This window comes from Apus apus, chromosome 4 (assembly GCF_020740795.1).
Source record: "Apus apus isolate bApuApu2 chromosome 4, bApuApu2.pri.cur, whole genome shotgun sequence".
NCBI classification, from domain to species: Eukaryota; Metazoa; Chordata; class Aves; order Apodiformes; family Apodidae; genus Apus; species Apus apus.
In genome coordinates, this window is record NC_067285.1 from 22,682,756 (window position 1) to 22,698,219 (window position 15,464).

General features: G+C 42.6%; 1 protein-coding gene across 1 annotated transcript; it reads right to left on the reverse strand.

Moving 5' to 3' along the window:
* Nucleotides 1-7,028: 7,028 nt before the first annotated feature.
* COMTD1 (catechol-O-methyltransferase domain containing 1) lies at nt 7,029-14,261 on the reverse strand. Its single transcript, XM_051617820.1, has 7 exons — nt 14,118-14,261; nt 12,626-12,759; nt 11,044-11,149; nt 10,031-10,149; nt 9,713-9,767; nt 8,177-8,310; nt 7,029-7,412 (listed from the first exon to the last, which is right to left on the reverse strand). The coding sequence occupies exons 1-7, from the start codon at nt 14,197-14,199 to the stop codon at nt 7,260-7,262; spliced, it is 783 nt and encodes a 260-aa protein (XP_051473780.1). The 5' UTR covers nt 14,200-14,261; the 3' UTR covers nt 7,029-7,259.
* Between the last annotated feature and the right edge of the window lie 1,203 nt (nt 14,262-15,464).

The following is a 15,464-nucleotide window of genomic DNA, read 5'->3' on the forward strand; positions in this document are numbered from 1 at the left end:
TTGTGGGATCAATAATTACACTCTCTCACTAACTATCTTCTACAAATCTAATTTCACAATGTCAGAAAGTTACTACTTTCAGCTCACCAACATAACCTGAGTTCCTACCCTGGCATAACTCAAAAGGTTGCTGTAAAAACGCATAGATACTCCTGTTTTTTCAAGGTGAATAGGAATAAAATTATGAGCCTTTAAACTAAATAATATTTTTTTCCTTGTAGCTTGAGATCTGTTCAATCAATAAACTTCCTGCTAACTCTGGGGAGAATTTAGTTGCCTCCATAAAATGCTTTAATTATTTAAAATAATAAAATATAAGTAGGCACAATTTGCTTGGAAGTCATTAGGGAAATGTATGAATAAGAGGAAAAGATAATGTTTGCTTCTGCATTAATTTAAAGCAGTCTCTAAAATATGAAATCTAATCCTGGAAAGCAGTGACTTATCAGCAATGTTTACTTTTTCTATAATAGGAATAAATATTAAAGCAGCTAGTTATGTGCTTATCCCAACAGTATTGCACTAAGGAAAAAGGAAGATAAATAACTTGTCTGAAATTCCATATTAATTCCTCTCTTTTACAGGTTTTATGTTTGTTCATTTCCTTTTCCAAAACATTACCTTTAAAATTAATATTGTAAAACAGGTGAGTTAAAAACCACCAGTAGCTGCAAATGCATGAGACCAATTTGTGTGTGATTAGAATTATGCAGAGATAATGCTTTGTTCTCATGCAGAACCTTTCATCCCAGCACAAATCACTGCACAGAACATACAGCCGCAGCAGCAGTGAAATGCCACTGCCCTGGGACAGGGCTTGGCAGACCAGAGAGCAGAGCAAATGATGGATGAGGAAACAAAAAAAAATTACTACATTTAAGTTTCTCTGAAGAAACTTCAGTGCTCACTGTGGCAGGAAATGCTCATTTGCAGCTCTCAGGTGTGCAGAGGAAAGAACCAGCTATGTCAGTCCTTGCTCAGCACTCCTTGTTTGGGATTTCATAAAAAAAAATCCTTCCCCAAAAGACCCTCCTCATTTTATTTATGGCTTTCCACATTTTCATTCTGGGGTGGATGTGATAGAGCTGCTGCTCCCATGAAAATGAAAAGAGCAGTAAAATCAAATGTGCTGCAAAGCACCAAGGGATGGGTCCAGGTTTCTTGTGCATGGAGAGGTCGTAGGTTATATGAATGTGTTGGTGTACCCATTGTTTGGAAGAATGGATGAAGCTGCTCAGCGAGGTCATGTTCCTTTTGGTAGTGCAAGAGTGGTGCCAGGGATGAGGAGAACATGTGCAGTTTCAGTAGATGGGTTAGATAAAATTGAGCTGTGTTCATCTCAACTAGTAGAGAGCATGATGTCTTAAAACATCACTGACGTCTTAGCTTATTTACCCCTGTTGCAGCCATTTGGGATGGATTTCTTCATGTGATAAAGAGAACACAAGCAGTGACGTAGCTAACTGTGCTACTACATTGTCAAAAAGGAGCCAGCTGCAAGTTATGGCACTTGTTGCTGTTGCCATCCAAGTATCATCAAGATTGCAGTGACTGAGTCATGGTGTGTGCCTCAGCTGCAAGGTTTCTGGGGAATGTGAGGAGCTGCTTGTGCTTCAAAGGAAGGGATTTGGATGAGGTTTATATTCATGTTCCGTTTCTGGTATCCTAAAGGCTTTATCACAAAAAGCTTGCTAATTGTCTTCCATGAGCAGCAGTTCACAGGAAGCACTGTCCAAGTGTAACATGACTAAATTCAACAGATTAAAAACACTTTGTGAGTTTGTTAATGGAGGGGTGGCAGTGTCAGAGATTCAAAAAAGTGCCTCTGAAATTACATTACAACCAGCAACCCAGTTTTCCTCTAGGTTTGCAGCAACATGAGAGACTGGTGATACTCCCTGCTTTGACCCCTGGGTGTCCCAGTGGGATCAAAGCTGCAGTGTTGAAAATGTAGAAGTGACCCAGGAGCATTCAGGAACCCCTCTGTCTACCCTTGGACAGTGAGGGTTTTCATTTTGGGGAGCAGTCTTCTTTTGAGATTTCTGAGCACCTGGAGTATTTTCTTTGCTGGAACAGGAACTGAGATACTTGAACTTGACCAGCAGCTAGGATTGCATGCTTTCAGTCTCATGGTGGCTTCTGGGAGTTATTGCAGTAGGGAGGACTACTTTTTTTTTCTGTGAGATTTTTGTGTGTGTGTATGTTGTTGTTGTTGGATTTTTTTTTCTTTTTTCTTTTTTCTTTTTTTTAATGTACTGTCCCATTTGATTCTGACCAAGTCCCAACTGTACATTTGTGACTTGTGTTGACCTCACATGGGTCAACCCTTACAACTAGAAGAATCACAGAATCATAGAATGGTTTGAGTTGGAAGGGACTGTAAAGATCATCTTGTTCCAACCCCCCTGCCATGGGCAGGGACACCTCTCACTCAGTCAAGTTGCTCAAGGCCGCATCAAACCTGGCCTTGAACACTTCCAGGGATGGGGCATCCATGGTTCCTCTGGGCAACTTGTTCCAGTGTCTCACCACCCGCACACTAAAGAATTTCCTCCTAATGGCTAACCTAAATCTCCTCTCTTCCAGTTTTGATCCCTTACCTCTTGTCCTCTCACTCCATACCCCTGTAAAAAGTCCCTCTCCAGCTTTCCTGTAGGACCCCTTCGGATACTGGAAGGCTCCTGTAAGGTCTCCCCAGAGCCTTCTCTTCTTCAGGCTGAACAGCCCCAACTCGCTCAGCCTGTTCTCATAGGAGAGGTGCTCCAGCTCTTGGATCATCTTCATGGCCCTTCTCTGGACTTTCTCCATGAGCGCTATGTCCAGCTTATATTGGGGGCTCCAGAACTGGACACAGTACTCCAAGTGGGGTCTCGTGAGAGCTGAGTAGAGGGGGAAAATCACCTCCCTGGCTCTGCTGGCTATGCTTCTTTTGTTGCAGCCCAGGACACAGTTGGCTTTCTGGGCTGCAAGCACACATTGCTGGCTCCTGTTGAGTTTCTCATCCACCATCACTCCCAAGTCCTTCTCCTCTGGACTGTTTTTGATCTATTCTCCATTCAGCCTATGTTTGTGCTTGGGATTGCCCCCATCTGGGTGCAGGACCTTTCACTTGTCCTGGTTGAACTTCATCCAGTTTGCACAAGGCCATTTCTTAAGCCTGTGAAGGTCCCTCTGGATTTCATTCCTTCCCTCCAGCATGTTGACCTCACTACACAGTTTGATGCTTTCAGCAAGCTTGCTGAAGGTGCACTCAGTGTCACTGTCCTCGTCACTGACAAAGATGTACCCTTGGGGAACACCACTTGTCACAGGTCTCCATCTGGACATCGAGCTGTTGATCACCACTCTTTGAGTGTGACCATCTGCCCAGTTCCTTACCCAAGAGATTGCAGTGTTGCATGAACAGCTGGGTGTTAGGGTTTGGGCAACAGCTGGGCCCACAGGTCAGCTCCCCTTTAGGGGTGGAAACTTCTGAGCCACTTCAGAGTGAGCAGTAGCTCAGGGAGGTGTTATGTGGGAGGGGTGAGCAGACCTATAAGCTCCCATACATGATCTCGCCATTAGAGAGAGACAAAGACTTAGACTTTATTATCATGTGTCCAGTCTCGCTGGGTAATGAAAGCCTGAATTTCCATTGTCCCCACAAAGTCCCTAAAGCTGATTCACCACTTGAATTAAACCATAATTATATATTATCAGCAGTCACTTTATAGTAAGGTTGAAGGATTAAATGCAGTTAGTGGTGATAAATTCCAGACGTGCAGGACAGAAGCCTGAAGAGAAGGCCAGCTTCTGAGTAACTACAAGATAGAGTGTAATGTATTCTAAATATTTGATTCAATTAAGCTTCCTTCTGCTCTTTGTTTCAGCTTACAGATGGCTCATCAATCTATAGTTTAGGGACACATTGCTATTCTTTCTAATGGTAATTACGTGATCAGGATGGAGACAGGTTTGATGAAATGCTCACAGTATGTTCTGCATATTTTAAAATGTAGCGGAGTCCAAAGCAGAGGCAAAATCCTAGTTCATGCACAGCACTTAGTAGGGCCTTCCTCTAGCATAGGCAATGGGGACTTTGCCAGTTCCTAGTATTCAAGTAACAGGGGTTTTGGAGTTTGTGAACTATGATTGTATCTGGTTTTTAATGTTGCTAAACAGTTATTTGACAGTTTCTTGCAAAAATAGTTACAGTGCTTGCCTGTTTTTGGTTTGGATTTACTGAGAGGCTTCTTGCAACTTGGAAATAAGTAGCAAAACAGTTATAGAGTCTGTGATCAATATTCTAGTGACTTCTGCCTGTTTGGGAAAGGCTTTAATGGTAGTTTTAGGCCAGGGTATGTATTCCTAACAGCTCGTAAATAATTTGTGATTATCAGTTTCTGAAAGCAAGAATATTTGAGAGGATGTCCCAGCTGTTAAAGTGTCCCATTTTGTGTTTGTAACCTTTACAATTTTTTGTTATCTACTTGAAAAGTAAAATTGTAATGTACAGCATGGCCAGAAGCTTTGCATGTAAATGGCTAATGATCCTTTAGCCTGGAACATGGCTTTTAGCCAGTCTATCTGAGAACTATTATAGTAATTAAGACTTTGGTAAGATGTTATTTCTTTTATGCAGATAAGAAAATTGAGGCACACAGAGGTTTGAAGCTCTGAGGGTAAAACTGTACTCAGAAAAATAAATTGGGCAGGCTTTATGCCCTATTTAAATTCTCATTTAAGGGCCAGACGCACATTGTCCTGGTCTTCTCCCAGGCAAGGATTTTACTTTACAGCAGCCAGTCCTCAATTCAGCAAAGTACTTAAGCACATCCTGACAGGTTGTAAGTGGAAGTGACAGAAATAGAATTGAGATCTCCTCACTCCCAGCTCCACTCAGAAACCATCAGGCAATGCTTCCTTTCTTCATCACTCTCCTGCTGCAGGATAGTACCATTAGTGTCAGAGACAGGTAAGACTTGTGCCCTGAACATATAACCCTTATCAGAACCTAAGCCACCCACTTGAAATATCAAAAATGTGAGCTAAGTAGACAGTTCTGACAATTTTGAAACTTGAAATCTTGGTCCCTCAGTGCCTTGAGTAATTAAAATATATTATTTAAGCCAATGGAAGAAGCATTCCCTTAGCTCTGATACAGCTTCTCTACAAAAGGCAAACAAATGTCAGTCACCTTTTTCCTTCATATATATTATACCCTTCCAGTGTACCAGTCCCCCCAAGCAGTAGCCAGCGGAGCTTTTGTCTGTAAAATGCTAGTTTTGGATTCTTGTTTAATTGGGTTTTCTCTGTAATAAAAAATTCAGGCTGAAATAGAGATCCCTAAAAATTATTTATTGCTATTTATAATTCACCATGGAAATAAGCCATTAACTGGATTCTTATTCTCTAGCTAGGATAAAATATGCTTCATGCCCCCTTAAGTCTCTTTCATTGGTGCCAGTAAGGTGAACTTTTTCAACTACTATTTCATGATCAGAAATGTTATAGAATGCATCAGAATGAAATGAGTAGATGTGGTTTATCTTGATTTCAGTAAAGCATTTGACACTGTCTCCCACAGCATCCTCATAGATAAACTGAGGAAGTGTGCTCTTGATAATCAGGTAGTGAGGTGATGATTAACTGGTTGAAAGGAAAAAGACTTGTGGTCAATGGGACAGAAACTAGTTGGAGGTCTGTGACAAGTGGAGTCCCTCAGGGGTCGGTACTGGGACTGGTACTGTTCAATATTTTCATCAACGACCTGGATGAGGGAACAGAGTGTGCCCTCAGCAAGTTTGCTGATGACACTAAACTGGGAGGAATGGCTGACACACCAGAAGGCTGTGCTGCCATTCAGAGAGACCTGGACAGGCTGGAGAGTTGGGCAGGGAGAAACTTGATGAAATTCAACAAGGGCAAGTGTAGAGTTTTGCATCTGGGGAAGAACAACCCCATCTACCAGTACAGGTTGGGGGCTGACCTGCTGGAGAGCAGGGTAGGAAAGGGACGTGAGGTCCTGGTGGACAGGAGGATGACCATGAGCCAGCAATGTGCCCTTGTAGCCAAGAAGGCCAATGGCATCCTGGGGTGTATTAGAAAGGGTGTGGTTAGTAGGTCAAGAGAGGTTCTCCTCCACATCTATGCTGCCTTGGTCAGGCCACATCCGGAATATTGTGTCCAGTTCTGGGCCCCTCAGTTCAAGAAGGACAGGGAACTACTTGAAAGAGTCCAGCACAGAGCCACAGAGATGATGGAGTGGAACATCTCCCTTATGAGAAAAGGCTGAGGAAGCTGGGCCTCTTTAGCTTGGAGGAGATCGAGGGGCGACCTCATCAATGTTTGCAAATACGTTAAGGGTGACTGTCAGGAGGACACGGCCAGGCTTTTTTCAGTGATGTCTAGTGATAGGACAAGGGGCAGTGGGCATAAGCTGGAACACAGGAAGTTCCACCTCAACATGAGGAGAAACTTCTTTCCTGTGAGAGCGACAGAGCACTGGAACAGGCTGCCCAGAGAGGCTGTGGAGTCTCCTTTGCTGGAGACATTCAAAACCCGCCTGGACATGTTCCTGTGTGATGTGCTCTAGGTGATCCTGCTCTGGCAGGGGGGTTGGACCGGATAATCTTTCGAGGTCCCTTCCAACCCCTAAGATTTTGTGATTCTGTGATTTGCTATTCCTCATTCTGATTTAAAAAAAAAAAACACACAACCTACCAGCGCTGTTACCTGTGTTAGAGAAACTGTCCTTGCACACAAAGATTTGGTAGAATCATTCAAGGGTTACCAGTGACTTTCCATGTAAGTAGTCTGAGAAGGCTAGAAATCTCCTTTATCATGTATATTTCACTAAAAATCCACTTTTCTGTTATGGCTTTCAACATTAGTGAACTGTGTTTCTTTTCCTGTTGATGTAGGACTAATTATTCTGCTACTCAGTAGTGTCTTTTAGGACAGAAAAATACTTCGTTCTATTGCCTCACTTGGAACTCAGTCATTCTACAGATGAAGATTTTTTCAAACACTCTCTTACAAGGACAAACTTGTGTATGTTTACTTTATTACAATTAAAACGAGAAACCATAGTAGATCTCAAAATAAGTCTCTCTTCTCAGCTTAGCTGCCCTTATGATTCTGCTGCTCCTAGAGTCTACCAGGCTATGCTATCCAATGGAGATATAGGTTAAATAACCATTTTTTGATCCTGCTCCACCTGTGTTTTTCATAATGATTTGATGCTGCTTGTTGTTTCCTCTCTGCTGGGCTTCCTCCAGTTACAACTTGAATGCTAATGTGACTCCATCCCCCATTGGAAGCATGCTGATACTGACTCGTGCATCTCTGAGAAGCTTCTCATTGAGGTAGTGGATGCTCTGGGTTGCCAAATCATCCTTTCTTGGTTTTAGCACTCTTCCACTCCAGAGGACCTATTGAAATGAGAAATGTCATGTACTTAATCGGTTCCCATATGTTCTTTGTACCACAAAGGAAGCGTTGGAAAAGGTCCTGCATATTTTGTAGAAATTGATGTTATTTTAGGATTTCAGTTTTTTTAGTGGTTTCTGACATGGAGCTCTCCTAAGCAAGTGGAATTGGGAGTCCACAGAACTGGCTAACCGTACTTTTACTGCAAATTAGAAGACAAAATTAAATAAACCAGATGTGATTAAACATAAGTATTTTTAAAAGCCCCAGTTCAGCTGCCACCATAACTCTGAAGGTGCCTGAAGTTTAACATAATTCTTTGTTTCTAGTGAAGTTTACTAAATTATAACTTACTAGTAATTAATGTTCACAAGTGCTACCTTTGATCTTGCGTAAGCACTGCACATAGAAGAAAAAGTACTACAAAACAACTCAGAATAATACAGAGCACTCTCTGTAATAAATGATGAAAAATTGTTAAGTTTCTGTTATGACAGGCTGTTTATGTACTAACAGAAATTTAACACATTACTTCTGCTACAGGGTTTTACTCCTTTCTTATATTAGTCTTCCATATAGCTTACTTTAGGAATTTATGTTGAATTTGAAAAGCCTCCTTTGTATAACATGGAACAAATATGTTGCAATTGCCAGCCAAGTTGCAGGTCAGAAATCACATTACTATAACCCTGCTGTGACTTTTATTTTTCGCTTTCCCAGAGGCAAAAGCAGTAACTCCCTGTGCTACTGCAACTGCAGTACTTACATTATCAATAGCTATTATTCCTCCTTTCTTTATGAGGCGCAAACATTTTTCATAGTACTCATTGCAGCTTTCTTTATCTGCATCAATGAAAGCAAAGTCAAAGGTTTCTGCTTCTCCACTGGCCAGCAATTCATCTAGAAGAGCAACAAAGTGAGTCGTTACACCCTGGTTAATGCTGTATAGGAGGACGTTGTCCATTTGTGTCCAAATTTTCATTAAATAATGGTTTTGGTGCCTTGACTGGGCAGCCTATTCCTCTACAGCTAATTACTAGAAAAGCGTATCCCACAGAAACCAATTTAGACATGATGCATGCCATAAAACAGTCATTACTGGGTTTTGCCTACTTGGAAGTTCATGGAGTAGTTCTAAACCAGCAGGATATAGCTGGGACCACTGAAAGGTGCAGTAAAAACAAGTCAAATAGTTTGAAACACACTCTACATCTTCAGCTGTTTTTTGAGCTGAGAAGAACTGTTTTCTTAAATGGAGTAGAATTTTTCTTGTACCTGTGAACAGTCTCTAAAATGCTAATCTCTTGTTGATCAAATGTCATGGTATAGCTCATGAACAAACCCTCTCACAGTGAAAGATTGCTGTAAGTGTTCACTCTCTGGGCTAAGGCAAGTGGAATTCAGATTTGAGTTCTCTTATATGGAAACTCCAAATCACTAGTTGCAGAGGGGCTGATTGCTGCCTTTCTAAGGGTCTTGGACACCCTTCTCACCTGCCCTTATCCTCTGTCAACAGACGACTTTTTGTCTGAAGTATTACCTAGACAATGATGTCCATCAGACTTCAAGGATAGTGCAACCTAGCAGGCTGCTAATATTTGCCTCTTTACAAAAGAGGGATGCATTTGGAAGTAATATAAGGGCATGGATGGATCTGTGGATTAATCAAACACCTTTGCTGCAAACCTTCTTCCACCTCCTCTATTCTTAGCAAATTTATTGCATGTTCAGAATATTTATTAATATTCCATTTGCCCCACATATTCTCTTTTCTTGAATGAGGAAAGCCATTGCCTTTCTACTGGTCTGGAATGCTTTTGACACATCCTAAATTTGAAGTTCTCTGGCCACTGTTCAACTGTCATGTCCTAAATTTTATATTTCTGTATTTTTTCTGCACTTCAGCCCTTTCAGAAAACTCTTTCTGTCTATAACAAAGAAATACTTGCTTAAACTGGACAATGGATAAGAGAAATTGGACTTTGTCTAATCTGTTCTAATCTGCTTTACCAGAAGAAGCTGACAATAGTACTTTATAGATTAAACAAGGCTATGGTTAGGACAGGTGAGTGACCAGTACAGCCCACCACACATGACAAGCATTTTCTTCCTCTTTGCTAGCTTGTAGGAATACTGAACTTATGAAGTTTTCTGATTGATTTTCCCCCTGCCAGTGTAAGAGAAGCTGTCTCGCTTAGCAAAGAGATTGTATCCAGAAGCACATTTGGTCTTGAATTTCATCAGCATTGTATCTATCTTGTATTTCCAGGGAAGGGAAAAATAAAAAGTGAGGTTTACTTACCAAGTGTTTGAATTGCTGGTTTAATCCGCAGGTCAATTTTATGCTCCACTCCTGCCTAGAGTGAAAAAGAACAAAGACTTTATGAAAGTGGTCAAGAAATAAGCTGTTAGTGGATTGCATTCAGGGAATTACTAGTGTTCAGATATTTTTCCCATTATTTCTAGGTTCCAGATGGCACTCAGCTGTCTTTCCAAACTGAACTCTTAGCCTCCTTTAATAATAGGAATACTTCTGTATGAGTGTGCAAGTTTAAGATACCAAGATCCCTTGAGATGCAAATGCAGCTGTTCCAAACATAACAGAAGAGACACTACTTACCTCTTTCCACAGTGGCTTTCCCATTTTGACATAGTCCTCATTTATATCACAGGCAATAACTCTGCCATTATCTGGCAGGACAAGTGCCATATTCAAGGTATTATAACCTGTGAAAACACCTATGAAAATAATAACAGTCATTAACACTTACCATATTGTGGGGGAAAAAAAAAAAAAGAAGATAAATAGTGAACTTCAGTACTCCCTTCAGCATTAAACATCCCAAAGGTGAAAGGAGTCAAGGATGGCCATTTGGTAATGGATACAAGAGCTTTTCCCCTCTGTTGTAACGTAATGGTGGGTATTTGTTTTTGTTTTGTTTGTGTTTTTTGTTTGTTTGTTTTTGTTTGTTTGTTTTTTAAGTCGATCTTTTAGCTAAGTTTCACATGGGCTTTTTTCAGAAGTGCCCTGAACACACAGGGCAGAGTCTGGTCTTACATCTCTGAGCAACACCCTTATTTAAAAGTGGAGCTAAATCCTGAGCCATAGAGACTAGACCAGAAGCAAAATACATTGTAACAAGGGCATCATAACAGCCAGGACAAGAATGATGAAGGTGGGAACCCAAACCTGACTGCTGAGCATTAGCCTGCCTGTGGGACATCCTGCTAATATAGGTGCATCTAGGAAAGTGGATTGTATGCAAGGCCCTGTGCAGTGAAACCTTTCCTTCTGCAAGAAACTGATACAGGAAGGAAAGAATACATCCTGCCTGGAATAGCTGCCTGACATTGGAGACCCAAGTGATCTGTTAATCTTATTTTTTCAGATTGCCTCAGAGTTGAGGAGATATCCATGCTGATGCTAGGATTACTGAATGCGCAGATAGACGAAGTGACAAGTAAGTGCAAATTAGGTGCTACTTTTTATACTGTAGTTTGCCCACCTGTTGCTGAGACAGGAATGCGGTGCCCTACTATTAGATACCTTATCTTGTGTAAATATGGCTGTATTTGGAGAAGCACAGCCAGGAGCTTTATTCTACTACAGAGAAGACAAAGTTACTCTCTTACCTATTTCAATAACTTTCTTGGCTTTAATGAGTTTGACCAAATTTGCCATAAGCTGAGCCTGGTCACAGGACACCATCATTTTACCACAGGGATGATCAGCAGTGAGCTTGGAAGGCGAAAAAAATAACACATCATAACAAACAAAATATTCCAGAACAGTATCCTAGGCAAAAACCCCAGAGACACCCCAGGAAAAACTGACACTCCTATAATTTTCATTTTAGATAGCTTTGTGCTCCATTTATGAGCCAGAAATTGGTTTGAATGTAGCAGTAACTGAGGAGAGCAGGGTGTGTGTCATAAGTAGAGACTAATCATCAAAGCAGTCATATGCCCCAAAATTACCATGCGTGAGGCAAACTAAGCAATAGTTTTTGAAGAACCATAGAGAAACTTTGACTGTGAAAGTCCTTTATTTCTGTGTATTTACATAGACAGATGCACTTGTTTTTATTATTATTTTTATTTTTATTATGACTTTTGTATTTCTGCCCTTGTTCGTCCAAGACATGTAGGATGTTTTTATGAACTGCTGGGTTAAAGTCCATGGCCGAAGGTCAGGCGTCATTCCAGCTACACAGCACAGAGCTGGAGGAGCTGCGCCCATGCCAGGGTGGGAGGTCCCCTGGAATGAGGGGTGGGGCAGCAAGGGAAGCAGGGCTATGTCATGGCAATTCAGTGGAAAGGCAAGTCCTCCTATTTCCTTTCTTCTTCTAGGGCTCATTCAAACCAAGCAGCTCCAGTACTTCACATGGAATTGCTTTAATACAAGAGTAGTTTGTCTCACTTGAAATGTCCCAACTGGGAGTCAGGAGGTCTGTTCTGAGCTCTGACACAGGAGCGTGCTAGAGGACATCATCTCTCTGAGCTACAGTTTCCTTACATGCCAATGAAAATGAACAGAACTAATCTGTTCAAGTTAAAATCAAGAACAGCCCAAACACATGGGCTTGGGAGCCATGGATAAACAGATGTGTCTAAAACACATGCTGGTACTCTTTAAAATCTTATTTGAGAAGCCATGAACACTGAAAAGTGTAGGTACTATCAGTTTAAAACAAATTCTGGACAACTTTGCATTGCTTCTCTTATGTAGGAAGTGTACCCAAGGGTAGTGGATTTGACCAGGATTTCTTCTGGACCAGATATCACCACCAAGTATAAATATGTATACAGAGTGGTCTCTAAGGACTGGAAATCCCAAAAAGCACAAGAAGCAGGGAAAGGAAAAGATTTGAGCCATCTTTCCATGTACATCAAATAATGGTCTTCACCAGCAAGTAGTAGTTTGGTTTCCTCCTCAAGGTTCTGTGATGATAAAACTAGCAGACAAACCTTAAGGGCCCAGGCTATTGGGTATCTCTATAAGGAACAGACAGCTGTGCAACTAAGGCTGCCTGTAGTCCTTCCTTAATGATCTAGTAGTTTTGTGTACTACCACCTATAAATCCAAGAATGTGTGAATAAGATGGAGAAGGAACATCACAGAGTATCCAACAGTTCAGGACAAGGCATGGGCAATACTAAAAGGGCCTAGTGGAAGACTGAACAGAAATTCTGTTTTGAAGGGTAAAATACTGACCAGTCGCAGCTTCTTTAGAACTGGGTGTTCCCGCAAAGAGTGATCCAGTATGTATTGCCAGAGAGGACTGTTTTTCCCAATAATGCTCTTGGATGATTTGGGTGTCCCAAAAACTAAGGAGGGGTATCTTTTACCTTAAAAAACAAATACAGAATAATAAGAACTTTTATCTTTTTCAGTTATTGCCTGCTTAAATGGAGCAAACACTTGAGTATTACTAAAGGTTAAAGAGTTTTTGCTCTGAAAATCCAGTGAAAAAGGAAAATGCAATATAGCTGGACTGCTCAGTGAACTGTAATTTTTTCCTCTTCTTTTTAACCTCTAAGATGTCCAGCCTCAAGTCTGCAAAGACTGAAAGGGAAAGGCTTGGGTACTATGTTGTTCATAGAATATCATCATAGAACTGTTTTGGTTCAAAAAGAACTTCAAGATCATCAAGTCCAGCCATTAACCCAGCACTTCCAAGTTCAGTGGCCTATGTGGAGGTTACAGGCTGTTGTATTCTTACAGGACAAGTAACCACACCAAAACTCAAATGGCAAGTGTGAGGAGAAAAACATGAATGAGGCACACTATTTTCTTCACCTGGGGACCGTGTTTTGCAGATGGATAAAGGTTCTTCATCTTTAGTGCTGTCAGCTGATGCAGTTTCTCGAGCCCTGTGTTCTAATGAGTGTCCTGCCCTCTAGCCAGGGGAAATCTGGCATTGCTCAATGGCTTGTTTAGCATGAAGCCAGTGTACAAAAAAAAAAAGTGGGTGCTGAAAGCTGTAGTTTCAGGTCTATCGCTTGTCTACTGAAATACATAACTGATTTCAGCTATGATGCCCAATGCTTCTTTTACTGAATGGGGCAAATATTTTAAATAACAAAAACCACAGTTCAGCATCTCCTGATAGTTGTTCGCTATTAAAAAACACTTTTGAGGTTTTAATTTATTTTCTGTTAATGGCTCTATTTTACAGCTGATCACACTGAGGTGTAGATTATTTCAGCAACCTGCCTAAAGTCTACGGGTAAGTAGGCAAGTGGCTGTGCTACAAACCCAACAGCGGACCCCTTCCCCTGCCTGACCGTGGGCTCGCTCTTCCTCTGACCCCGGGGTATGGAAGCGAAACTGTTTCCAGAAGAGAAACTGACACCAGGAGACCACGACAGCGTTTTCGGGCTGGCCACATAAGTGCGGGAAGGGGCTGGGCTGGGAATGTGTCCTCGCCGTGGCCGGGACCTTGTCTGCGGCCCCGCGCTGCAGTGGCTGGATTACAGGGCTTGGGCTCTAATAGCATCAGTGTATTTACCCGGCCCGCTGGGCAGCCCCGCTCGGAGGGGAGCCGGGGGCGATGCCCCCTTTACGACCGTCCGCAACTGGGGGACCCAGCCTCCTCCCGGTGGGGACCTGCCCGGGCGCCCCTGTCCCCGTCCATTTCCCGGTGGGGATAAGAGGAGGACGCAGCGCCCCCGTCCCCCATGAGATTGCGGTGTGCACTGCTTACCTGCCAGCATCCCCGTGGCAAAGGCGATCCCCAGCATCGCCGTTCCCACAGCCACTTCTTTGGGAACGCTGAACAGCGGCATTTCGGGGCAGTGCCGGGAGCAGCGGGACGGTGACGGGAGGGGGCGGGATGGCCCCGGGCCGCCGCTTCCTCTTCCTCCTCCTCCCGCGAGGGCGGTGCGCTGCCGTGCGCGGGTGTGTGCTGGGAGCGGGCGCCGTGCTCGGGTGGCTTTGACACTGCCCGATGCTGGGCTGGCGGGCGGGAGATGTCCTGTCGAGTGGCTTACTCTGTAGCGGTGTTTAAAGTGGTAAAAGCAACAACTGGAGTTTGTGCCGCTGGCTGCTCAGAGACTGGCTCTGGTACGTCTTCACTGCAGTCTTCGTTTTAAAGCACACCCAAGTGTCGTGTGAGCTGGCAATGCCCTCGTGGGGGGCTTGGTCCTCTAACTAGCTCAGGAAACGTGCTATCTCTTTCTCTTAGCACAGATAATTTTGCAGTCGAGGTGCGAACAGATTCCTTCTCAAAAAGCATGTAAGACTGTGGGACCTCAGTCATGTTACCAAAAGAACTGTGAGTTTCCAGATGAAAGGGAGCAAGGAAGATCTTCCATGGGAGGCTGGTTTCCTCTACTACTGCTTCAGCCCTCTTCTGCTGGACCTTCCGGGTGACTTGCAGCAGTGCCCTTGGTACTGACAGCCTGGTTGTTGAAGGACCTCCTCCCTGGTCTGATCTATCGCTGAGGAATGGATATATAAACCAATGGTTACTGTGCCATCTTCCTTTCTTAGAAATCAGGCTAATTTTTTTTCTGTGCTTTTGTTTCATAGATACATAGTTACGTAGATAAGTACTGAAAGGACTCTGCAGTGCCTGCTGGAGATGGGTCAGGGTTTTGCTTTTCTTTTTTCAAGTGTTGGCAATATATAGATTTTGCAAAACCCTAGCAAGATGTGAAAATCTATCATTTTATCACTCTACAGGAGATGAAATTAGCAGTGTTCCACACAGACCAGGCATATGCAGGCACAGAGTGATTGGCAACTTGCCCTCAACAGATGTAGAATGAAAGCAGGTAAAGCTTCCCTTTTGCCACATAATCACTAGAAAGCCAGATGAATCATGTTCTGGTAGGTTAGGATGACTTTTCAACTATGCTAGAGAAACTGCCTAGCATCAATGCAGTTAGCAGAAAAAGATTTTTTTTCCTAAGTACATCTGAAGTGCAGGATTAAGTATATAATTTAAAAAGGCCTGAGCTCCAAGATCTTGTATTTCTTTTACAGCAGCAGCTAATCGTGTCAAGCACTGAGGAGTCTGCTGTGCTTTCTGACTTGCAGAACAAAGCAA

Bases quoted from the DNA above. Each gene is read 5' to 3' on its own strand.
- COMTD1 (XM_051617820.1), bottom strand. From the start codon at position 14,199: ATGCCGCTGTTCAGCGTTCCCAAAGAAGTGGCTGTGGGAACGGCGATG. The intron at 11,150-12,625 runs GTCAGTATTTTA...TCGCCTTCCAAG, and splicing joins TTCTAAAGAAGCTGCGACTG to CTCACTGCTGATCATCCCTG. The intron at 10,150-11,043 runs GTAAGAGAGTAA...TTATTTTCATAG, and splicing joins CAAGAAAGTTATTGAAATAG to GTGTTTTCACAGGTTATAAT.